The sequence below is a fragment of the Plectrocnemia conspersa genome, unplaced genomic scaffold (genome assembly GCF_051122295.1).
Source record: "Plectrocnemia conspersa isolate PC_06_02 unplaced genomic scaffold, ASM5112229v1 ptg000006l, whole genome shotgun sequence".
NCBI classification, from domain to species: Eukaryota; Metazoa; Arthropoda; class Insecta; order Trichoptera; family Polycentropodidae; genus Plectrocnemia; species Plectrocnemia conspersa.
Genome location: NW_028277170.1, coordinates 13,583,560 through 13,609,322, shown reverse-complemented (window position 1 = coordinate 13,609,322; position 25,763 = coordinate 13,583,560). Strand labels below are relative to the sequence as shown.

Here is a 25,763-nt window from a genome sequence, read left to right as displayed (position 1 = left end):
AAGGGTATTTTAAAATAAAAGTCCAAATGTATTATTTTATTTTTGAATATTTCACGAGGTGCGCATTTATTTAGTGTGGCAACACAAGTTTTGACAGTTCAAGTTTTCTGCATGGTTGTGTTTCGGCAAACCTCCAATCATGGATACGAATTTAGACAGTTTGACGATCGAGAAGGACTATTACGCATTTCTGAACGTTTCTAAAACAGTAAAATATCATTTTCCATATTGATTTTTTTATATTACTATATTCCAAAAGTCCAAAAGCATCTTAGGTAATACAATTTCACCACAACTGCTACACATTGTCGACTGAAACGCCTCTAAACCGACAATTATACGATATAATGCTTCATATCTTCGTTCAAATTAAACTAATCAATTTTAGGCGACATAACCTTAAATCGATCACATAACAACAAACGAAATATTGCCACATTTCGATGAAATTTATTTAAATTTTGCATTAGAATTTATAACATCAATAGTAATACAAATAAATATTAAATTAAAATTAAATATATTAAATAAAAAATATATACATATAAATGCTTCGATAATTCTTGATTTGCTTCAAAATAGTATTCACATTTTAAATTTATTCTAGGAACATATGCAATTGGAAGGGAAAGGTCTGGTAAATATGTGTCATCGTAAACCAATTGGAAATCAAAATAATGGATTTTGACAGTTTTTTTGTATCGATAGATGAGAATTCTTCAGTATAGAAATTGTTTTTTCTGGTCCTCTTCTATCTTGTATCTTGACTTAGATGATAAGGTGTAATATTTTATATTTTCACTTTGTTCATTCAACTAATACGGAATATGTGTCTATAAATCCACATTTCGAAAGCCTCCAATACTTGATTGCTAATCTGTTACAGCACTTGTCCCCAAAATGCTTACATTCAAATTTTTCAACAACTCGAAGCTTCTCATTTTGAACGACTCACATATATAATTAAAAACTGTACTCATCTAACTTTTATTCCAGTAAATTCATCAATTACATCATAACCAACATAGTAAAACAGTGGCACAAATTGTGAAACTAATACCTGAAGTGCTGGAAGTTCGGAATTAGTGACTATTATATAATTATAATTCCGATTGATCATTACATTATCTTTACTAAGTTTTCCTAGATTTTAAAAATCTCTCAAATGCATAATTTAATAAAGTTGGGGTAGGTCGTGAATCGTGACATATTAATTGTAAGCTGTAAAAATAGCTTTTAATTAATAAAATAGATGTCACTAATTTACAACATTTGCTTTCAGTTTGGTTTCTCTACTAAGTAGTTGTTGATTGTGATTACAAAAAATTCTTAGATATCTATAAGAAGTAGTACGGGTTGTATCCTACTACCTTTTTGCTAGGAGCGCTGGGATACGATTCATTGCATTTTCGGTGTAGTGTCTATTCAATGAAGCACTTTCTAATGTTGCTAAGGGATGCGTATGTATATGAGCTTATTGAGTTGTATATGAATTGATGTATTGTAGATATAGTATACAATACATTAACTAATACAGTTTTAGAAATTTTAATGTAGACATTTCAAATTACATTTATTAATTGCTTTAAAATACATCTCGCTTTTACAAGAAGTTTGTTTTATTCCACGTCATTTCAATGTCGCCAATTTTTAATGCTGATCGAAGATGGGTTCTAAACTTTAAAATTCACATTGGCATTAAGTGTTCATTTAACGCCTGTAAAGAGTTTCATCTTTAGAAGTAGAGTAACTTTGTTTTCCCAAATGGTCTCGCAATCTTCTTCATGATCTACTTGAATGACCGCTGTCAGTATTTGCGCAAATGCGAATTCGCTATTTGCTTTTATCTCTAAATACATTTCTCCGACGAAATATTTCTGTTGAGAACTAGGAAACGTTGGAAAATAAATGAAAATGTTACACTAATATAATATTGTATATGTTTCAGGCGACTGCAGAAGAAATCAGCAATGCGTATAGAAAATTGTCTCTCATGTACCATCCGGATAAGCACAACGATCCAGAGAAAAAAAAATGGGCAGAAAGTATATTCAATAAGACTAAACAAGCACATGAAGTCTTATCTGATCCTCACCAGAGAGCCATTTATGATACATTAGGTATAATTTTCAAAATACACCCACTATTAATAATTAGAGAAAGAATATAGTGTTGCAATCTGAGGGGTGAATATTGAGATGTTGAAACAATAATGGGCTGCTATACCAATTGTCCACCCAAAGGTTATGGCCTTTACCAACATAATATTTGAGCAGCGTAGTGACAACAGAACCTGATACTCCTAAACATTGCTCATCCGAAATTTCCGTCCCTTGACTGCAATAATATACAATGTTTTCACATCGCATAAGACAAATAACTTGACTCCAAATCGATGTCTCTTCATCGGGAGAAATTGTTTAAATTGCAGACGACCTTTGAACATTACTATGCTTCATCTATACATAGATTTTCATACGGGTTTATCGTAGTCTTGAACGTCTTTCTGGTGTGATCTATCAAAAGTTTTAATATAAAAAGTTTGTCTCCAGATGTCCCTTAATAGAATTGTGTTGGTTGACCAGTGCTGCTCTATAGTAAGATGCCTATTTCTCGTCATCATCATTGACACAGTAACAAAAAATACATTTCATCGATGGTTGTATCAACCCAATTTTGTAATCTGCAACTTTGTGTCGTATTTTTTTCTTTGTATCTATTTATTTCATCCCTAATTTTAGTCTTAATTTCTTTATTTAAAAGATGTTCAACAAAATCTAATTCAGACGAATTTTCTGTTAAATGTAGTATAGTATTTCCTGAGTAAGATGCATCAAATTCATGTACTACTAAAATGAAGAGTCCGGATGCCCATGATTTTAAAATTTGAGGAACTGCTGTTGTACCTTCAATTTCAGAACGATTCAATTCATCAATATTAGCTTCAACTTTCGTAGGGTCCATATTTTCATCTTCACTTATTTCCATGTCCGAGTCAGAATCACAATTTCTTGGCTAGCTTCCAGTAATTTCGACATATTGCTATGTAGGTAATAAACAAATTCAAATATATAAACTATTATTTATATGTATTTTATTTAATATTTACTAAGATTTATTATTCATATTTTCCTAATTATATATTATTTATATTTATTACTAAGTATTTAATTGAAATTATTATTATTATTATTATTTAATTATTACAAACAATAAAAACCAATCACAAAAACAGTCGAAATAACGTATAACTATATTCACAAGTATTTACAAATCACTATAATTATTGAAATATTGATGATATAATTTAATTGCGATTCATAAATTAAATTAAAAGTGACGTTGCAGTAGCACGTGCGAACCGGCACGCAAAATACAAATTAAAATCAAGGCGCGACTTTATAATTATATATACCACCACTGTTTCATCTCAAATTCGATAAATAAAATCACTGAAATCGTTTACTACGATTTTTAAAACATATTGCCAACTTTTACCTTTCCTTTTCTTTAAAAAACGTAGGTTTTAACGAATGCATAATATAATATGATGCGCATGGCGTAGAAAGGGTTGACCTCGTCTCAATCAAAATCAATATTGGTTTGAAACTTAGCTAAATTATCTTAATTATTTTTCTTAGAATAAGTTATGTATATTTTATTGAAAATGCATATTTCTACATTTAACCATATACTACATATAAAAAGTTAAAATTAATTTGTTTCAGGTATGAAAGGTCTAGAAACTGAAGGCTGGGAAATAGTCCAAAGAACTAAAACACCATTAGAAATTAGAGAAGAATATGAAAGGTAAAATTTATATGTGTGAGTTGAAACATCTACATTTATAGTATAAATTGTTATTGTTTTGAAAATCGTTTATAGCAATAAACGTGATTCACAGTATAATTAAGAGTAAGGCAGTTTAAAAATATGCTTTTTAACACTAAATATAATTCATGATACAACATTCTCTACTAAAAATTGCTTATTATCATTTTCAGATTAGCACGAGAGAGAGAAGAACAGAGATTGCTGCGTAGCACAAATCCGAAAGGAACAACTACTGTTGCAATTAACGCCACCGATTTGTTTAGTGAATATGTAGATGAATTTTACGAGTGTGTATTATAGCCTTTTTAATATGAATATTTAAACTTAGCAACACACTCACAAACATTTTAAATATCTTATAGTGTAAACGACAATGTGAATATGAGTCGTTTTCCTATCATTGAAGTGTCAGGAATCAATTCTTCGCATTCGGTTGAAGCTCCGCTCACACCGACTGACACTGTGGTGCTGTCATGCAATTTATCAACGCAAAATGGAACAGGTATATTATTATTTCTTAAATATTTGGAACAAACTTAGGTTATCTTAAAACCGTTCTTAGATCTAAACCTTGTGAATCCCCAGAATTGCGGGCATCATAAATAATACCTCAAGGCGATATATAAAGTGCCTTTTAAAACGATCTTATGTTGTGGCGGGGAAACTTGTTAACGTCACGTCATCATTCATTCGCCATACAAAATTACCAACTTAAAATTTAGTCTGCTAATCTCATGACTCAAATGATCTAACATCTTTTCTAATCTACACAATTGCAGCTGAAATTAAACAGCCAAGTACAATATATATAATATTAATTCCATGAGAGGTTTCTGTCCATACCCAACTTTACTGATGTTTTGTTTAGAGATGTCTAACCGATATTATCAAGAACCTGGTTTTAGTCGCATGTATTGTGTGAAGCTCATTACAAAAGTAAATGTGCACACGGAAAAAACTATTCCATAATATTTTTTTTCGATATTCAAAAAATGATGTTTGATTGAAAAAAGACAATTTTGATTTGTTAGCCAACAAAATAATAAAACAGACTAGCTTGTATTTTAACATATTAATATTATTATTTACAGGCACAGGTACAATGAACATTGCAGCGAGAAAAATCACATCAGAAAAGGGTTGGGCCGAGTTAGATCTCGGGATAGGAAATGGTCCTACAACCGGTCTTAAAGTGTTTCGCACAATCACCAAGCGAGTGTTCTTCACAGGAGTCGGAATGTTGCAGTTTTCACCACATGGAATTCATCCTAGTCTAGTTTCAAGTCAGATTTAACTTACATAAATCATTCAAAAGTGACTTTAAGTCTGATTATGTTATATTTTAATTTTAGATATGGCAGTTCAATTAAATTCACACGCTGTAGGATATCTAACGTACAAAGCTGGTGCAAACTCATCAATGACGACCACCATGATACACGACTCTGAACGGTTTCATTGCAACTTATCAATTCAGTTTGGCGTTCCGCACTCATTCGTTTCTGTGGCCTACACTAGGAAGATGCTCGACGGAGAATTGAAACTTCGACTCTGTTTTAAGTATATAAACGAATTATAATCATAAAAATAAGTAGCATTAACTTATACCATATATTTTAAAACAATGGAAAAGTTAATTGACAATAATCTTATTTTTAAATAAGTTTTTATAAATTATTTTTAAATCCCAAAAATATATTTATATAATTTCTTTCTTTGTCATGCTAAAAAGAATTACAGTGTCATTTTACGATCTTCATCTGTGTACAAAAACATATTGATCGCTATTCAAGGGAAGAAATAAAGTAATATCTTTTTTCATATAGTTCAAACATTCATTCCATAGATGGCAGCACAATTAGCTTTAATTTTAGCGCGTAGAACCCGTCGATAAAGATCAGAGATCAAAAAAGGTAGATTTTATCCGTATCGTGGAGTACCATCAACAAACATGACGAGTAGGTACTACCTTACCTGACAGTTAAGTTTTAACAGAAAAGTAATCAGTTAGCTGTAAATTTATATGTTTTATATAGATTTAGTTATATGTATTAATTTTATGTATATTTAAGGATCGGAACATTTGGAGGTCTTGCTGAGTACGGCGTAGAGAAGAAACTATCGCAACACACAAACATATCTGGTGCTGTTACTATCGGAGTACCTAGTGGCGTGACACTTAAAATTAAGTGAGTTTTCTATATATGTATTGACTATTTTTTATAACCTAGTAATGTGATTTAAGTTTGAGTTAACGATCTACTCTAAAATCGAATCAATTTATCGTGCTATTAAATCTTTAATTAATAACTCAAAATATTTCAATTTTGATTTGATATGTTCAACGCAATAAATTCATCACTGACTGTTTTAGGATCACGAGAGGATCACAAACATTTGTGTTTCCAATTCACTTGTGCGAAGAAGCACTTTTAGCGCCGATTTTCTACGCAACAGTGGTGCCTATGGTCTCTTGGTTAGCGATCAAGAAGCTAATTATCGATCCAATAAATAACGAGAAAACCAAAAGGGAGAAGGAAAGAACTAGGGATCAAAACAAATCCAAGTAAGTCAACCGATTATTTGATACGAACCATATATTATACATTACAAGAGAGGTGCATTGAGTAAATTATTTTTGTCAACAGAATGCAAGAAATGCAAAAAGAAGCAAAATGGGCCACAGATCTCATGCAAGAAACGTATAACCGGATTAAAACCGAGGAAGCTAAACAGAAAGGGTTAATTATTATATATGCTTATTATGGAAAGCTACCCACAGGTGATTTTTAAAGTGATACTGCTAGCGTTTATAAAATTGCTTGCATTGCGTTATTATTGTTATCTAGAATTCATTAAATTAAAGGTAAATAGAATACAGGTTGAGATCCATCTTATTGATTTGCGTGCGCAGATTCAATATTTCTTAATGTGTGTAGTAAATTAGATCGTATATTACTGCAAACAATCTAATTATGCATCTTAATCTATTATATCGATATTGGTATTATTAACATGCAACTAAAAACTTTTACAAATGCACTCTGTAGTGCTTATTTTAAGGCAAATTTTCTCCGTCCCGTTTGTGTCACAGTTTTTTGTTGTGGTTGTAATCTTCAGAGCTCTGTTCTCCATCCTTTATAAGTAGCTTGCATAACGCAATCTATACGTCATACAGCATCTATCCATTGCTTTCCTCAAAATCTTATTACACAAGCTTATTTTATTTAGTTTATGTTAGACACTAAACTAAATAAGTTAAAGACATACACTTTTTATGTATTTTATATGAATCTGTGGCATCATTCTCTATATGTCAATAATTTATTATCCAGTCAAAATATTTAATAAGTGCCTTTCACTTTTAAAATCATGTTTATAGTATGTATGTATGTATGATGCAAATATATTTTTAAATTTCATACTTCAGTCAAGTAATCAATACACAAGATTGTGAAATTTATCTTTGATCTCAACTTTGCTCTATTGTTAGAATAAGTACTCCTTTACATGCTTTGTTATAAAATCAAAATTATTACAAAAGCTCATTTTAATTGTTGCAGGCTTGGAGCACCACGAGGAAGACAATAGCCAAAATTCAGACATTCTCAGTTCACAGGTGTTAGACGTAACCGTACAAATACAGTGCCTAGTCAAAAATTCTAAACTTATATTGCAGCCATCATCAAAGGTACAATTGATAGTTGTAGGAATCAGTAATCCACTATTAAAAAAAAAAAAATTTGGGTACATTAATCGAGAAATATAGTGTTACAATAAAAAGTGGATATTTATTAATTTGGATTTTTCACAATATGTAAAATTATTATTTTTAATATTATTATAGTCCCAGTTACCAGGCTTTTTTGACATCTGCTTAGGCGATGAAAAGCATTTGACGATAAGTTATTCGTTCCACGATCAAACTTATAAATGTACAATTAAGGATGATGAAAATCTAACCATTCCTATATAAGGATTTGTATAAATATGGTAACGTATAATCAATATGACTAATCAAATATATAGCACTTCTTTAAATAATTATTTTTATATGTGTTTCATTTTAGGACAACATTTAGATACAAATTATATATAATGCAATTATACACGCAATTATTAAAAATGATTTTTGATTAAAAGGTAATACTTCACTACTTTAAATAATTTCACTTAAATATATATTATTTGACTAATTCAAATAATTACAATAATCGATAAAATGCTGTTAATTACATTATATAATTTCAAACCGTGTGTAGTGTTATAAAATCTACTTTAAAAATATAGTTATATTTTAAACTATAACTATTTAATCTCTCAGTATATTTTATCAATTAACTGTTATATATCCATTTGTAGTTTGCAAAAATATAGTTCAATTTTGAACTATATTTTTATATGAATTCCTTTAATTTAACACCTAATGCGGCGCACTTTTGCACGAAAAAACACACGTACAGCCGGCATATTTGCGGCAAAAAGAGCCAAATAATCGCAATTTTCAAATTGTCATATTACTAAAACTACGCTCCTGATAATTATAAAAATTGGTGTGGGCACACACCAAATCAATATCAAAGAGAACTTTTCGGTCGTAAATATTGAATTCACGCAAAATCTTTGTCGGCTTTTGCAAAATGCCATAATGCACTAGAATTTGTCGACATCGATTTTAAATAAGAATTCGTTATGATGTGACATTTATATAAACCGATTAAGAATAATATGTAAGGATATTCGAAAAGATTTTTTTTTGAACAAAATCTCGAACTACTAATTATTTCATTATGTATGGAAAGAATTATAATAACGACATCTAAAATATGATTTATCCCTTTTGGTACCCTAAAATATTCAAAGGTTTCAGTAAGAGTCTGTTAAATATCGAGTTTCATAAAAGCGTGCTAACACGCGTCCGGCTGTACGATTGAGTCCCCAAAAAGCATGTTAATTGGATTCCACCGCTTTAAGTGTTAAAATAATTTAGCCTACTATTATATTTTGCCAAAAATACCAATATTTTTTCGTTTATATTTTTTTATATGCATGTTTAAAATAGATACATTTCAAAAAATTATATATATACCAAACCAGTGCCACTCAAACTTTCATAATAAAAATGATTAATATTTTTTTAAATATGCTATCTATTTTTATCATTAAAATTCATCAAGGAAATTAGATGGTAAAATATTACAATGAATACTTTCATTATAAAACAACCATAAATTTGCTGCATCAACTATGTTTTTTATCATGATAAAAAACATAGTTAATTCAAGGATTGTTTTGATAAAAAGAGTTATTTTTGACCTTGATATATTTTTATGTTAAAAAATAAAAATTCAAACCATATGCTTAGTGTTACAAAATCTACTTTAAAAATATAGTTATATTTTTAAATTATAACTATTTAATCTCTCCCACTATATTTTACCAGTTTACTGTTATATATCCATTTGTGACTAAAAATATAGTTCAATTTTGAACTATAGTTTTATATGAATTACTTTATTTTAAATTATTTTGTATTCATTTTTATATTTTAAATGATGTTTATATCGTTGCATGGTTCTGTAGCTTTTTATTCTCATCTAGTATTTCTTAAAAGTTGATTTATTTGACAACTCATATATAAATCTTTTTTTAAAAAGGAAAATATTTTTAATTGTTTTAATAAAAAATAGTTCTAAAACTGCTGCCTCTGATTTTGAGAAAAAGCCTAATCGTGATAAATTTGTCTCTCAAAGAAACCAAATCATTGATTTCGCCAATTTTCAACAAAACCAGTAAAAACACGACTAAAAATATACTAATTCACTGGCATGAAAAGAACTCTAATATTAATTTTGATTTGCTCATATAAAATTGTTTGCCAAATAATAATTTGTTATTATATGTGTAATAGTTTTTTGTTGATTTTAACGTAATATAGTATTTCTTCTTATACTTTAAATTTTATTACTAAGAATTATGTCTATAAATAATGCATTTTGACAAAATTGTGTTCAATGTTCTGTCGGCTATGTTTGTATAATTGTATATATGTATGAAATACAAAAAAATAGAAGGATGTTTATTGTAGTGTTATTTAGAGTGTCTCTTAAATTTATATTTATACAATGGTAAATACATATGTAAATAAAAAATAAAATCTGTTGGCAAATTGTAGATAAAATGATATTAACAATTAAAAAAGTGTTGTTCCATTTATTTTACAAAAGAAAATGTATTGAAGAGTTAGTGTTGTACCAGAGTTAATTTTTTTAGCGACTAGTTTTATTAAATTTTTTCAAAAATAAACTTGAATTTCTTTTTTAAAAACGTGACCCAAACTACATTACTTAAAAAGTTAATTACAAAATAAATAATCGAGATATTAAAAAGATACTATGCATTTACTGGCATAACTCGAAAATTTATGCTAAATATCATATATCAAAAGTTTATACATAAAGGAGACTTGTATTCAAATAAAAACATGAAATATTTATTAAACAAAATCATTTTACTAATCTCCACGGCGTTGCATACAAGTTTTCCAGCGCATAAAAAAACTTGTACTGAATGTGCAGATTCTCACGTACTGTCGTCGGAAATGAAACTACTTCCTCCAAAGGCCAGATCTAGAATACAGTGGATACTTAAAACACTCGAAGTACTCTTGCCCTCTTCAAAAAAAGTGTCATGCATAAATCGTTATTCTTTCAATTCTGAAATTAGTTTGTGTGCTACCCATCTAACAGACTTTGTAGAACTGCAGAACGTCATCGTATCAGTGATTTCCCTTCAACTGTCACATTGGAGTCTGCTACAAAACTTACACCATTTAGGAATGTTTTAGTCTATTTACATACTTTAGTGTGAATGACTGTTTTGATTGGTGCGTGTTGCAAGTATGTGGATCATTTTGAGCTACTAGTGAGCCTCCATGTAACATGCCTGATTTACACTACCACTGAATTTGAATTTAGTTTTTTTAGGACATGTCTGCATTTTATACACAACTAAAATATATATTTATATAAAATAAAACGTGTGATGTTTAATTTTAAAAGTTTATCACATTTGATCAAATAAAAAAATCTGATATTAAAATATGTACAATTTTCTTTAATAATAAGACATAATTGAATTGCTTTAAATGTTAATGGTTTAATAATAATTATAAATATATAGACATTTATAGCATATATGCTACTAATATAGTAGGTTGAACTAGGCTGACAATTTACCGCTAATTAAAAAATAGAAACGAGCTCTGTATATGATAATAAATAATCAAATAAAATTAAAATAGCTCGGGGATTTTTCGAAGCCCGAGGAGTTTGTTATATAAATTCAACCCTTTGGCTCGTAAGTCTACATCGTATTCCAAGCTTTACACTTGAACGTTGACAGTATGTCGACAAAACTTTGTGTTCAAGCAAACTTGGCCAATTTAAATTTATTATTGGTAAAAAAACTTCTGTTAAACACATTTCAGTAATATTGAATTTTTAACTTGTGCAAATAACTCAATAATCTTAAATTTACGAGTGTAAGTTTATTGTAAAAAATTTCATCGGAACATGGACGTAGTGTGCGCTGTTAAGACTGCATGGCGCGATAATTGACAGTTTTACGTTGTCAATTATTGCCCTTAAACTGATTTTGTCCTTCAAAAAAGTACAATAAAAAAAGTTATTTTCCGATTAAAGTATTTAAATTATAATATATTTTCGATATTTAATTTATTGTGTATTAATTTTATTTTGCAAAAAGAACAATCAAAACATGTTTTATTTCATTTTTACTTCCAAAAATTGAACTTGAAAAAATCTTTAAATTTAATACGAGCTGGCACTATCTCAAAAGGGTTAACATATTTATAATATTTTTTAGTATTAGATTCTTCGAAATTTGAATAGTAACATATCAAAGCTATTGATTTAATAATCGCTAAAAATAAAATAATTTTAACATACTATTTAGCCAAAATTCCCAATATTGTTTTTTAATACACATTTCAAAAATCTATGTATGTACCAAAATAGTGCCACTATAGCTTTTATAATACATATTATAAAAATGACAAAATGATATAATATTTTTTAAAACATGCTTCCTATTTTTATCATTAAAATTAAATGGTAAAATATTACACTGAATACTAAAATACTTACATTTTAAAACAACCATAAATTTGATGCGCTACCTATTTTTTTTATCATGATAAGCAAATTTGTCACACATATGATACAAGGATCGTTTTGATAAAAAACAGTTATTTTTGGCCTTGCTATATTTTATTGCCAAAAAATAAAAAAAACGATCGAAGTCCAATAAAATAAATGTTGTTTAAGACTACATTTGTTGTTTCATGACCTTGTGATGCCTCGCAGTTTTTTTGTGTTATATAACATAATACACGCATTGATTTCTATATGCTTACTTTCTATAATTGTTAATAATATATACGAATTTAGTAGTGTCGTATAAACATCTACCGACTCCAATTTAGATTTTTAAAATTAAAAATATTTATTAAACATTTTAATATCATTGTACAGTCCTAATATATTTTTTAATAGTGGACTATGTCCTCTACCCGTTATCACGATTATGATAAAGGACGAAGTCTTATAAGTGCTAACCGATTTAAGTGTCCTACTTCAAGAAGATTACAGATTTCATAATAAAGCATTTGTTTTGCGACGGGCGCAGCAATTAATGCGCAGTACCCTTAAGATACTTCCTGGTCTAATAGACAAATGATTTAAAGAGCTCATTTTTAATAGAAAGTGTCCATAAAAACTCAGATAATTGTACTAAAAGAAAATAAATATTATCCATTTTTATTCCCCACTAAATTTTCACAAGGTATCCTGGAATGATTTCATCGAGTTACGTCGTAATTTGGGCGAGTGCTAGCTCGTAATAAAAAAAATAATATAGTTAGGAGAATAATATGTGCATGCAGGCTAGATATCCCAAACCGGTACATATTTTCGTCGTGCTCTCTCACGATTGAAGGTAGCTTTGCAGATGAAACATCTTTGGCTGGACTTATTTTCGGAGAGCACGTTGTAAATCTTGCCATCTATCATTGACAGAATCAATTCGTGCGTTACACAAATATTCACACTTTCCTTTCTCCTATTTGTACAACAGTAGAAATAAGAGAAAGGGATAATCACTGAGAGCCTACTACAACTTCGACACGACGTATAACTACGATACGAACGATCCAACACATCGAAAATTACAAATGATTTATGAAAAATTATGAATTTTTCCGACAATATTTAGAATCAAGTTTGAAATTAGTGTGTAAATTAACATTTAGATCAAGTTATTCTAAAACTGTGACAAAAACGTAAAGAATAGATGTAGAAGTATTATAGACGTTTTATTCTGAAAAAATGTCGCACGTGCGAAACAGCATCAAACGCTTGTAAATTTTGCGATAATGATTTTAAGTATATTAATCGCTCTATTTTTTAAATTGTATGTATGTAAGTATTATAGTTCAATGACTTCCTTATCAGCACCAGCGACTGTATGAACATTCGCAAACAATGCTAAAATATTGAATATTAAAATTTAGATTAAAAAAAATGTCACGCGATTGATTTCTTATTTTACAACTAAACAATATTGATTACATAATAATTTAACGCTGGTGATCGGTGCATGCGGCATACGTATCATGTATATTATACTCACTGCCAGAGCTAGTAACCTTTGGCCCCCAGATTCAGTACATTTTCTTAGCGCGTGTGTGTGTATCATACTAAGCTACGAGAGCCGGGCCGTCGCTACGACGCAAAGCGGTACGCGACAATTGGGCGACGGACAAATGGGCGATTCCGGACAATTGGGCGATGGTTATTTGGGCGACGGTCATATGGGTGACAGAAATTAAAAAAACTTGCACGCTTTGCTTTATTGTGAATATTAATAAAATATACATTAAAACGAAAGTGTATATTAAATGAAAAACAATTTATTTTTAAATTATTAACTCATATTATAATTATATGCAATACCACGTAAATATTCTATGATATTTTTTCTATTGTACCTCAAAACTTCTATAAAAATTCTTTGGTCTATTCTTTTCATAAAGATATCCATTCCAAGAATATTTTTCCTTGTCTTTTTGACTTAATATGTCTGAATTATCCATTTATGAAGAATATAAACTGTGGTAACTCAAATTAGTCGCTCTCAACAATGATCTATAAAAAACAATTATCTATAAATAACACATAAAATACAACCCACATGTGAATAAAAAAACACGTACGTATTTTCTTGCTGTACTGAATTTTTTACCAAAAACACAATGACACTGTGACAAAGTATTTTAAAATCACGACAAAAATAATTTTTAAAGACACAACGAAACTTTTTGCGAACGTTTTCAGTAAAAGTTCAAAAGTATAGTGAGCGCTAGTTATGGGTTATTATATTTATATAAAACTACCCTATCTAGTTTTAAATAGATAACTGTAAAATATGCGATTTTTGTGAATTCCCAAAGTTTATTCTCACACTAATTTCCAAGGCGCAAAACATAAAAAAAATTCGCGTTAAGGGCAAAATCCACGATAAACATTTATCAGCGCTAGTTCTAGATTATTATATTTATATATAACTACCCTATCCAGTTTAAAATAGATAACGGTAAAATATGCGATTTTTGGAAATTCCAAAAGATTGTTCTCACAGTAGTTTCCAAGGCTCAAAACATTAAAAAAATTCGCGTAAGGGCCCACTATAAACATTTATCAGGTAGGTATTTATAATAAAATTACCGACTTAAGTCGTGTGCTTTAAGTGTTTTATGATATCGGGTAACTCTCTTAAATTCTTGAATAAAAAAAATCAAACTGTTTAAGTGATATTTTTAGATTAATTAAGCACAAATGATAAGTAAATATATACATACTATATCTTATGTAGGTATATTATATTTTGTTTAGACCGAATAATGTTTTCATCTTTTAATTCTTTTCTTAAAAATATTACTTATATTTTCGTATGTACGTATATGTATATATATATATATATATATATATATATATATATATATATATATATATATATATATATTACTATGTATTAAATTATGTTAATTATTTAATTAATTATAAGATCATGATTTGCATCACATTTATTTGTAATGCATTATTATTGTATCGCCCAAAAGACCGTCGCCCAAAAGACCATCGCCCATTTGTCCGTCGCCCATTTTGAATCGCCCATTTGACCGTCGCCCAATCGCCGTCGCCCAATTGACCGTGTCCCACGCAAAGGGCCAGCTGAAGCTGGTCCCTTAGCATAGGATTTCATAATTTTATTGCAGTAATACTATTACGGTGTTTGCCTTTTAAATGAATAATTATAGCTAAAGTATTTGTCAAATAATAATGAAATTTAAAAAATATTTTCCTTGTAATTTTTAACACGTTTTATTATTTAATAAAAAAATACCGAAATTGAGAAATCACGTTTTAAGATATAGTGTTTTAAACGATAAAGCAACAAACAATATAATTATAGACAGCACATATATAGTGTATTTATAAGAAATTAAAAGTGTAGTAAATAAGGCGACTTTTGTTTCTTTGCAAGCAGACGAAACAACTGATATATGATATCTTGATGCTCTCAGTTCGCATTTTTTTCCGCTACTTATAATTCTGAACCAGTTGAAAGGTTTCTAGAGTTTAATGCTATTCATGATAGGACTGCTCAATAAAAAAAATTGCACAGGCCTATGATAGTGCAACTTGCAAAGAAGACAATTTAAATGAGCAATATAAAAAATAATTATTCCACGAAACAAATTAGGTACGAGCGAAATTAGTCAAACATAAGTACCGAAAGTATATGAAACACCATGAAACTTTCGTTCTAAGATTGTGAATTGTATAAAAGATAATAAAATATAACTTCTGGAATGTTTTAAAAATCATAAACGAAGAAAACGCATGGGAATCGACTTGATTCAAAAGGATTTAAGTTCAACGTCTTCTTATCTTTTGTATTCAATTTTAAAACATGTCAATGTACTTTACAACACATCGCAATCAAATAAAATCAGCAATATCACTACCGAAGGACCATGCAATAAATTTGAATCATCCCTTAACTTCGTACATAATCGCATTTCTGATTTAATTCCTGAGATGATAGCGAGGAAATATTTTAAAAAAATAATAAAAACACGACAGCCTAATTACTGATGGAAGATTCTAAAAATATTCGTGATAGATTCAGCAGCTTAAAAATATTTAAAAAAAATTGTACTGTAAACCCTAAAAACTTAAATTTGAATAGACAACGTTTTCTTAGAGAACACATAAAAAATATCAAAAGAAATTATCCAATGCTAAGAAAAGCCAAGATGTATGAAATATAAACTTTTAGTGATATACACAACATTAACGCCTTTTAATGACACCTTTACTCACATATGCAGCACTCTAAAACGTATACAAACACTTTTAAGAAATTCGTCTGATTAAGATCGGTTAAATTCTCTAGCCGTACTAATTCATAATAATTATTTACAATAAATCTAGCATTTGTTTATATGAAACAAATGAGTGCAAAAACTATAATATAAAACGGAAAAAACATGTGTCTGTCACAAGAACTCCCAAACGGTAGTGACGTGAAATTTGCTCATGTCATTTTGGCTGTCTGTCATTTTTTGTCAACTTTATGTTGAAAGTTACGTGCTACTGCAATAGGTGGAGACAAGAGACTAAACATAATATATTTAGGCAAGTAATAAAATTAATTTGTAATAACAGGATGAATAAAATTAATTATAATTAATAAATATTTAGTTTGAATATATCCCGGGCAGTGTTTCAGTGCTCTAAAAGATTTTTTATGTATATATTATATTTAATTTATTACTAATATTGCATAAAAAATATTAAAATGTCTTTAATTAAATTATAAATGGTAGCATTTCTCAGAAAAATCTCATTGCGACTAAAGAGTGTCAATATTTATTTATTATTATTTTTTTCTTTAAATATATTTTATATTTTTATGTGAATTTATACGTTATTTATTTTCTTATCTGTTTCTTTGTTTTTTCTAGGGCTGTGGAGTCGATGCAAATTTTTCCTGACTCCGACTTATTCACAAAGTCCGACTACGATTCTGAATTTAAAAATTTCGGTAAGTTAATCTTAAAATATTAAATTTATTCTATTTATTTATTTTAATGTAAATAATTAATAATTTTTGTATACAATTTTTATACATATTGGAAATGTTGTCGAGTTCTGAATTTTTATGGCAGGATGTGAATCAGATGATATGTTAGCGAATTAAGTGTGACAGTAATTAGTAAATAGATACTATTTCTAATATGTAAATATGACCAGTGTAGAAATATGACCCTGGATGGATTAGTGCCGCGCCATTTTATGTGCTTACGTGTGATCACGCCGGCCGGTGGCCGGTCGGCTGTTGTTGGTTATTTGATTAAGTGCATAATTGCTTTTGTTGACTTCATACTGCCGACTTAAAACGCATGGCGTTGATGGCTAATTATATTTCTATAAATTTCGCTTTCAGTAAGCTGGATTTTTCAGTCCTATAATTTTTTCCATATATACAAATTTATATTTATTTATTTATATTAAGACTATCGTTACAAGTGGGTGATTTTTTTAATTTTTCATTTACTGGAAAAAACAAAAATTTCCCTGGGAAAAATTGAAACAACGTAGGGTAGACGTGATGGCCTATTTTGAAGTGTTTATTTAATTATTTACGTAAAAATTATGATAATATTTCTAAGCAGTTGCTAAAGGGTTTGAAATTCCGCGTTATCTAACAAAGAAACCAGGATCCTGTGCTTTTCACAAAATTGATCAAAACACATGATTTAAAATCTGCTTCTATAGAAGATTTGCTTTCATCATCAAAGTTATACTATCGAAAATTAAAAAAAATATTCGACAACAAGTTTTGTGATATAAATTATAGATTGACTGATGCTATCAATGCAGCACTTACGAATCAAAAAATCTATCAAACAAATTACATTAATATGAATAATCTGTAGGTGCGATCGGAAAAATGACACAAGCCCACATTGACAGAAGCCCATTTCCATAGAGAATCTAAGTCACTCTGTAGAAAGAAAGAGTCTATAATAATTTTAAATCATCGTCATACAAGATAAAACTGGTATTTGTAACTGCTATATTTATGTCGCCATATCACCAAATCCTAAAAATCCTTCATTATGGAGATTATATATTGTAATTAAACGTCATTAAACCATCTGGATAATTAAAACAATTAATAATAATAGCTAATTAATCATGTTTATATATCGTGTCATAATAATATTTAAATATCAAAGTTATTGTGTAAATATTTGATAAGCTGGAGTGACTGGAAGTTGCCTTAATCGTAAAAAAGTATTGCAACCGTAACGGGTTTTGTAAATATTTACTTTACCTCTTTAAATGTGATAGCATTATTTATTATGTTTCGGTCAGTTTTAATAAGCTAGTAATATTTAATGAGTTTAAAAAATATTATAATTAAGTCTGATTTATATATCACATTAATATATGTACATACGTATAATAATAACAATTCACACCATAAATTATTTATATTTATATTAATGCTAAATGTGCCGGTAATATATAGATTTAATCCGTAATTAAATCATGGTCAGAACTTTGTCTCTAAAAGTTTAGGCGCAAAATCTAAATTGAACTATTCAACTTATTTTTGGAATTACACTCATTCAACATCAACGGGCAAAAATACTTGAAAAATCGGGTCGTAATTCAAGTTATTAAATAATTAAATATTGTGCTGACCTAAAAAAATACAGTTCTGAATATAATTTATGTTATTTAAGAAGTTTCTTAATCAAAAACCTATCTACTGTTAATTAATTTTGATTGCATATATATATCAACAAATATAATTAATAGCACATTTAAATTAAGGTCGTTGTTATCAAAACAATAAACATATTTCTATATCCACGATAGTGTAAACAGTGATGAATATTTTCTCGTTTGTCATGTTAATAGTAATAAGTACTAACTCTCGCAGGTGCGCCCGCGTTGTTATCATTTAGAAGCCATTCTAACGTCTATTCGAACAAACGAAAAGAGAGATCAATCCGTCTCGAAACTGCAGCTACACAGTATATTCACAACACAATGGAAGAGATATCTCGTGACCAAAAAATTGCGTTAATACTTGATCGTTCCGAGACGTTAATTATCCATAAGTAGGGCTTCCGACCCTGGTACCCGCATGTTTTTAAAATAATCGAATACCCTGTTATTTGTAAAGGGTTACCGGTCATTTAAATTTCAATATGATTTGCTTCCTTCCTATGAAATATATATTTCACCCAATTTTTAAGATGCGAAATTCTGTGGCTATTCTTCTATTTCGCAAAACATATTTAGAGATTAAGTGGGTAGTGAGAGCTGTGTATCGTAAAGGGACAAGAAATCCTCATTTAACAGTCTGAACACACATTTCGTTTCTGCATCCGCAAATATTTGCCATTTAACAAAAATAAAAATGCGAGTATTGGCAAAAAATACGTTATCGATTAGATCGATAATGGTCGATAACGATAAATGAAATTTATTGTTTGATCGATATTACCGCTCGTGTAATCGATAATGAACGATATTAATCGATAACAGTGTTTTTTATCGATTAATATCGTTTAATATTACTATAAACATTGTTTAATTTTGTACAACCTCAATAATTAACGATAAATTTTGTAACTAAATAAAAAAAAAATTTTGGTAACAAAATTTTATTAAATTATTATTACAAAATTATCTGAAATAACCAGTTATAAATTAAAATGACCAGAACATTAAATAATAAAAATATTACTTTATCTTTAAAGCCAAAACACCAGCTGTCTTTCCACCAGGTCAATACATCAATTTTATAAGATGAAGGTCCGGGATAAATCTTGAAGGAGTCGCACTACTTTTCCACTGCCGATTTTGTCCGATTTAGAGTCTCATGCTTAGCTTTTTCAGCCACCAACTGATCCATGAAATCCATGTCGTCGAGGGCAGGAGTTGATGCCAGTTCGATATGCTGCCTTGTTGGAGTTTCCTGTTCAACCTCTTGAGACGATGGATGTGAGTCAAGAAATCTTCTTAAAGTGGACTCTTCCTTGCTGAACTGAGTAAGAGGTAATCCCTTATAATACGGGTAAAGTTGATTTTCCATACGTACATGGTGCTCTTCAGTAAAAGGTTTCTGCAAAACTCGTTCCATTTGTCTCTGAAATTCAGAGATGAATTCTTTCGTGAGTTGTTGTGTCAGTAGCGAGCACTTTTCTAAGATAAGAGAAATGGGAATATTTTTTGATAATGAAAAATTATCGTAATCGAAAATTATCGTTCATTATCGATCATTATCGTTACTCAATCGATACGAAGCGGAGACTTCGATCCTTAGTATGAACCTATATCAGATTAAAAAAAAAATATTTTTGGTCTGTAAAAGGACCACTGGCGTAGCCAGGATTTTGTCAAGAAAAGAGACAAAATAAGTTTTGTAATTTATATTTAATTAACATCAAATGCCATCAATGGGGGTCCATATCCCTCCTCCTTCGCTACGCCACTGTAAGGCCGGTTTCACACGTGCCGGACGGATTCACCCCGCACCGGGCCGGCGCCGTGTAGTGGGGATGGTGTTGTATGAGCTAGTACCTACCATTTCAGATGTGCCGGACGAATCCATCCGGCGCCGGCCCGACGCTGCCCATACAACACCACCCCCACTACACAGCGCCGGCCGGTGCCGGGCAAATCCATCCGGCACGTGTGAAACCGGCCTAAGGGACACCCTAATATACATATATAAATTACATTTTTGTTAATACTTTTTAACTGTTATTTATTATTTTATATTAAACAATTTTTAGCAAATATGGTCGATATAAAATGTATTGCACATTAATTGCTCTGATTATATTTTTTTAATAAGAATATTTATTACAAAATATTCGCACTTAATATTATTTCTCAAACTTTCAGTCAGCAAATCTGACGGACGTATTGTAAATTACCCGATATAGTTAGTTTAAATAGGATATTCTTATTTAACATATGTTTATGCAATGTCGTTAAGGAAAGTTGAATGTGAAATCGTGTGTTAATCAATTACTTACACGTGGCTAACCTTTGACACTTTTCGAAAACCAGATATGTTCATCTTATGTTATGGTGTAAAGCGTTATCGGTGGAAAATGAAAATATGGGTTGTTTATGAAAATGTGCTGCTCACACATATTTTCATTTAATGCGCATATTACAGTTATTATTTTTCATGTTAGGTCAAGGAACATAGATACTATCTATTGCGAAAGTCGAACGACTTTGGATATTGCTCATATTCTGGACCTCGACACCTTGCAGTTTAAATAATAATACCTTTTTCTAAAATTACATATAAATAATAATTTTGGAAAATTTAAAAAAACCTACTTCGGTTATAAAATTAATTAGTTAATTGTACCATGAATTAAAAAAATAAATGTTAACTTATACAATATATCCCGATTCTAGAATGATAATTATATTATGCATTATATGTAGATGCCAAGAAAATACTTGACCTTTATTATATAAACATTAAAGAGTAGTGTAATATTTATAAACAAAGAAATAAAGGTCATTCAAAAAGTGTGTATGATTAAAACTAACACAATTCAATCACAATGGCAAAGTTTTGTTTTTCAAATAATTATTATGCTTTGTATTTCTATGCTATTTTTCGTTAATGCTTTGTCGTCGAGTGGTGTTATAATATTTTTTAATTTAAATTTTTTTATTACGAGTGTGACCATTATGCTTTTGCAACATGTATATTGCAACAAACTATTGTGGGCGACTATTGTTTTTCTTCGAGTGCTGGTAGAGAAGCTGGCGGAGGAATAATGCTCAGTGAATGGTCATCTGAAGTCTCCTCTCTCTCTGTGGCACATTCCTCGTGCTATCTGCCGATCTCAAAGTCCGATCCTCTGGCCGTCTACCGTCTGTCCATTGGAGACCGGCCTTAAGTATCATAGGTATATCAAACTTTCTGGCGAATCATAACCACGTAGTAACCATGGAGGGTAATTACGACGTGCTATTTTTTATTACCCCTTTTTTCCTTTGGACATAACAAGAGCTGTTGTGGTGATTCGTTCAGTTACAGTATTTTGTCACGTTCATCCTTATAATTACCGTGGTTACGGTGATTTAGTGCGCGAGTTTCAAGAAGAACCCCTACAATGCCTTGACGGGTTTCCTCAATGGCTACTATAGAAACAATAATTATACAAATAAATATGTAAAAACATATTTTATAAAATAATTAAAAAAAAACAGTTATAGTGCACATATAAAATATAGTACTACAATCCCACATATGTTTTTGCAGCTCCATAGATATCGGCAAAATCGTGTGTTAATCAATTACTTACACGTGGCTAACCTTTGACACTTTTCGAAAACCAGATATGTTCATCTTATATTATGGTGTAATAAAAATAAAAATAAAACTTGATCGCGACTCTCTAGGGCACTCTGAAGCTTGTAGCCGAAAGTCGCGAAATAAGATATATAGTTTTTCAACATTGCTTCTGTATTTTACACGTTTAGACAAAAGTCACCGAGCCCTGACGGATTGTCGACACCACCCCTTAGCAGTTTTTTTAAATCATTTCGCTTGGATTAGGCGTGAGCGAGCGAGCATTGGTCAGAATAGTGAACACCTCATGAATAATCTGCAACGAATCATTTTACATAAATGTACAAACAATTTGTTTTATGGAACAGGGATGCATAATTTCCTGTTATGTAGCATCCTTTTTAAAATATTATAGTTAATGTTACTGTTTATTTACCTAATATGGTTTTACCTAAACTGTAACACATCCGCGTATTTACTTGTTTGTATTTTTAACGAGTAAGATACATTTGGTAAACATCGAATTTGATAACGCACATGTGGGTTATTCCAAACGTAAAAAAATCTTAATTCAAAGAAACGTTGCGCAACTACCAATTATACTTTTCCTGTTAACTATTTCAATGCTTTATTCAAATCCGATATTTACTACTACTGATAAGTTTTAAATTTATTACTCCTAATTAGTTTGAATTATAAAATCGATTATTTTTGTTATTGGTCATAAATTAAAAATGCACAATTAAAGCAACGGTCTGTAATTGGTAGATTAGGATATATTTTTAATTAGGAATATGTAGTTCGTTGCGAACATTCTAAATAATTTAAGTAAAAATATGCCAATATTTGTGTATTGTCGCTATAAAAATAATAGCATCAGATATAGACAGAACTGGACGGTTGAATTGTATCATGTTTGTTTTATATTGTATCGACTGCTTTTTTTATCGTAAAAATGTAAAAAAATTATTAGTTTTTTTCACCAAACGCAAACTATTTTTTTTTTAAATAAATTATCTTTGACAACATAATTTGAGGGACTAAATATATGATCCTTGAGTTCATAATAGATGGAAAAATATTAAGCAAGAAAAATAAGAACATATTTAGATAGGAATAGCCAAGTTTGATTTAGGTATATTCGTAAAGGGAACGAACACAGGCAATATGCCTTATGATAGAGTACTCAGTACGTAATAAAAAAACTCATTGAATGAATTTGAGGATAGTCTTCAACGTATGAACATACAAACTTATAAGGAGTTTAGTAGGTAAAATAAAATATTCAAGCACTCCAAGGAGATATGTAGGTTAAGCTAGAGCAGCTACATTTGCAATCTGTTGATGTTTCAACTATTACGATACGATTTATCAAATGTTCGTTTTGGATTTTATGGGCTGACGTAAAGGATCCTGCATATATTGCACAGCTCAAATACTAAGGTCAACGCCTTTGAGGCCTTTTGCAAAGGAATAAGATATGTATATACATACATACGTGTCGGCGAACACACGTTTTGTCGAGAGAGAGAACGTTGTTGGAATTTAATTATCGTTTTTTTCGTCAAGCGACCTTGACGTGGCGATAGGAACAATAATTCGCGAAACGATTTTCGCGTTAGTGTACATAAGAGATAGGCAACAGTTTAACGAAATATGTATGTGTATAAAATAAAATAAGCACATCCTTCAAAAACACAAATAATTAATATAAATTATTATAAAATAAAATTTATTAATCTAATGTGGTAATTTCCTCAGTTATAGCAGTCTTTTAAATACTAGGAATGTATGTATGTAGTTGAAAAAATGTTGACACAGTTCAAAGAACAATCTATAAAATATAATCAGAAGCTCTTCATACATATAATATGTGAATTGGCAATATCTAAATCAGTGAGCGTCACAGCTTTCACTTTTTATCCAAAACACACGGACGCTGGAACTACGACAACCATACTGTAGTATTGTTTAAACGAAACCAAAGAAAACTGCCTAAAGGAGGTTTATTTGACATTATGTAATTATAGTTTGTTTGGATTATTTTTTTATTAATAACTAAAGCTTACTCCCATACTTCAAACTTAACCGTGATTTTATTTTTTAAATATAATGAATTGTATTTTAAAATATATGTATTTTCTATGTATGTAAATTTATATATATTATATGTATGTAATCTGTATCACTATATAATAAAAATATTTTATTAATTCTTAAAATCTTTAATTGCATTTTTAATAATATATCTTACGTGTAAAATTGTTATCGACCTCTGTTAAATTCTCCAAAGTATACCGATACGCTGCAGTTTCCAAATTGGTGCCACTTCACAGAAAATGGTTGAGGGATGTGTAAATCATCGGCAGATCTAATTTCATAATTATGTAGTTCTTTCCTAAATTAAAATTTAGTATTTATAATCGATTTTCCTTCGTAACATTTTTTTGCTTGCCATCATTAATTCATATTTTGGAAGAATATTTAAAGTCAAAATTTTAGTTTTCATATAGTATATGTCTTTTGTGTGAGCATTGAAAGATAAATTTAATACATTTTTATAGCACTATTTTGAATCACCTGAAGTGATTTTATTTTAAATTTACTTGTAAACCCCCAAAACCAAGACATATGTTATATGTTAGATGACTATGAATATATGAATAATAAACGTTTAATCTAATTTTATATGATAAAATATTTTCAAACCTCTATAATTTTTTTGACATTGGTAATACTTTTTTTTATTATAAAAGGTGTCCCAAAATGAACGCAAGATTTTAATTAAATAACATATTATAACAAGCAATATGGTTACAAAAATTTAAACTTTTATCCAAAAGTAGACCTAAGAATATCATATTATCACTTTTTGTAATTAGAGAATTATTTATTATACAATAATTGAAATATTGAAATCATCTTTAAATATTAAATAGTTTTTTTTTTCATTAATTGTTAATTTGTTTAAACTTATCCATTCATTAATATAGTTCAAAACATATTATGGTTAGGCGAATTCTTTTTCTGCTTCATACAAAGCTTTGACTAAGCTAGGGAAATCAATTTTTGTTCTAAGGGGTGTGCCTTTGAAGCCAGTAAGATACAGGTAGAATCTAGTTAGAGTTGTATTTGATTATATTTACATATGTTGCGACAGATAATAATTTCCGAGCGGTGGTGGAGAAGCTGGCGCAGGGATGATGTCATTGTATGTGGCGTGGCAACGGGTGTACAGTAGAAGTTGATCTTTCTCTGCTACGGTGCTTGTATGGTGAAGTCCCTCTCAGTATTTGTGCGTCTATGACAGTCCCTTCGAGTGTCTACCGAAGTCTGCGAGTGACTGTTTGTGACTATTCTCTACTCATCGGATTCCAGACTTTAGTATCCAGAGCTGCGAAGCTTGCTGAACAATCACTATCATGCAGCGA

General features: G+C 29.7%; 1 protein-coding gene across 2 annotated transcripts; it reads left to right on the top strand.

Annotated features, from left to right (window-relative positions):
* Positions 1-85: 85 nt before the first annotated feature.
* LOC148234288 (dnaJ homolog subfamily C member 11) lies at positions 86-10,140 on the top strand. Of its 2 annotated transcripts, XM_088187759.1 has the most exons (13): positions 86-208; positions 1,949-2,120; positions 3,729-3,810; positions 4,005-4,121; positions 4,197-4,336; positions 4,926-5,117; positions 5,187-5,394; positions 5,907-6,023; positions 6,209-6,400; positions 6,483-6,616; positions 7,398-7,525; positions 7,682-7,827; positions 7,905-10,140. In XM_088187759.1, the coding sequence occupies exons 1-12, from the start codon at positions 140-142 to the stop codon at positions 7,808-7,810; spliced, it is 1,680 nt and encodes a 559-aa protein (XP_088043885.1). In that variant the 5' UTR covers positions 86-139; the 3' UTR covers positions 7,811-7,827; positions 7,905-10,140. The 2 variants fall into 2 exon arrangements, 1 of the variants encoding a protein (XP_088043885.1); XR_015809972.1 differs by lacking the exons at positions 6,483-6,616; positions 7,398-7,525; positions 7,682-7,827; positions 7,905-10,140 and having other exon boundaries at positions 5,187-5,833.
* Positions 10,141-25,763: the final 15,623 nt, after the last annotated feature.